Genomic DNA, 1,582 nt, shown 5'->3' on the forward strand with positions numbered 1-1,582 from the left:
TCATGTCCTCGATGACAGAACTGTTTTATGTTGCCAGTGGTTTAAGAACCTTCTCCTGCACATCACCAGAGCCCCCTTCACCTCCTTGTTCCTCAGGCTGTAGATGAATGGGTTGAGCATGGGATTGACCACAGCGTAGAAGATGGAGGCCACCTTATCCAGGCTCCTGTGGCTAGATGGAGGTTGTAGGTACATGAAGAATGCTGACCCATATAACAAGGCAACAGCCATTAAATGGGATGTGCAGGTGTGGAAGGCTCTGGCCCTTCTCTGTGCTGAGCACATTCTCAGCACGGTGCAGATGATAGAGATGTAGGAGACCGCAACGATCACACTTGTTCCCACAATATTAATGGTGACAAAGGCAAAGATGACCATCTCACTGCTGTGGGTGTCAGAGCACACGAGCTTTAGCACAGGGGATACGTCACAGAAGAAGTGGTCAATGAGTTTGGGACCACAGAAGGAACCTCCAAACACACACCATGTGTAGACGATGGCACTGAGGAAGGCGAATAGGTAGGATGATGCTACCAGCTGCCAGCAGACACGGCTGGAGATGATGGTCACATAGAGCAGGGGCTGGCAGATGGCAACGTGCCGGTCGTAGGCCATCATGGCCAGCAGGTGACACTCAACAGTAGCAAAGAAAGCAAAGGTGAAGAACTGCATCATGCAGGCAGTGAAAGAAATGGTTTTGTCCTCTGATAAGAGGTCTGCCAGCATCCTGGGGGAGATGACTGTGGAATAGCAGATGTCAATGAAGGCAAAATGGGTGAGGAAGAAGTACATGGGGGTGTGGAGGCTGGGAGACACCCGAACTAAGATGATAATTCCAGCATTCCCTACAAGATTCACAATGTAAATCAGTAGAAACAAGACAAAAAGTGGGGTTTGTACATGAGGGCTGTTTGTAATTCCCAAGAGGATGAATTTAGTCTGTGTGTGATTTCCTCCCATGACCAGGTGTTCCCTGCTGAGGCAAAAGCATGAGAATTATCACACTGATCAAAAATAGAGATTCAGATTTGAACCATATTTAACTCCAATCAATGACCATTTAATCTGTGACATTTTAAAATATTCCTGTATATTTTCTAACCAATATATATATATTATGTTTTTCAGATGAGGAATTCAGAAAAAAAGAGGCAGTTTGTTGAAGCAGCAAATGGCATTTTTGTTTTTGTATGCTGGGACAACTAAAACTCTGGATTTAGTCAAGCACACAAGTTTTCAGGTTTGAACAAAAAATCAGATCTATATTCTCTTTCAGTTTGAAGGAAATTTGCGTTAGAAGACACTTCAGACAAACCTCATAAGATCAGATGTGAATGTGGAGCAAAAGAAAGTCCCAGTTCTATGAATGACCTCCAGACATTTTCCCTTGGCTTTTGATTATCATTCGGTCACCAAACCACATTTCATAGTATCATAGAACAGTTAGGGTTGGAAAGGACCGTAAGATCATCCAGTTCCAACCCCCTGCAATGGGCAGAGACACCTCACACTAAACCATAGCACCCAAGGCTTCATCCAACCTGGTATTGAACACTGCCAGTGATGGAGCATTTATCAAACT

At 44.5% G+C, this 1,582-nt stretch overlaps 1 protein-coding gene across 1 annotated transcript; it reads right to left on the reverse strand.

The window, feature by feature from the left end:
* On the reverse strand, positions 1-960 carry LOC101873319 (olfactory receptor 1038-like). The gene has a single exon (XM_034064484.1). It carries the CDS (start codon positions 958-960, stop codon positions 1-3), a length of 960 nt encoding a protein of 319 aa, XP_033920375.1.
* Positions 961-1,582: the final 622 nt, after the last annotated feature.

Source organism: Melopsittacus undulatus, chromosome 7 (assembly GCF_012275295.1).
Source record: "Melopsittacus undulatus isolate bMelUnd1 chromosome 7, bMelUnd1.mat.Z, whole genome shotgun sequence".
Lineage (NCBI taxonomy): Eukaryota > Metazoa > Chordata > Aves > Psittaciformes > Psittaculidae > Melopsittacus > Melopsittacus undulatus.

Bases quoted from the DNA above. Each gene is read 5' to 3' on its own strand.
- LOC101873319 (XM_034064484.1), bottom strand. From the start codon at position 960: ATGGGAGGAAATCACACACAGACTAAATTCATCCTCTTGGGAATTACA.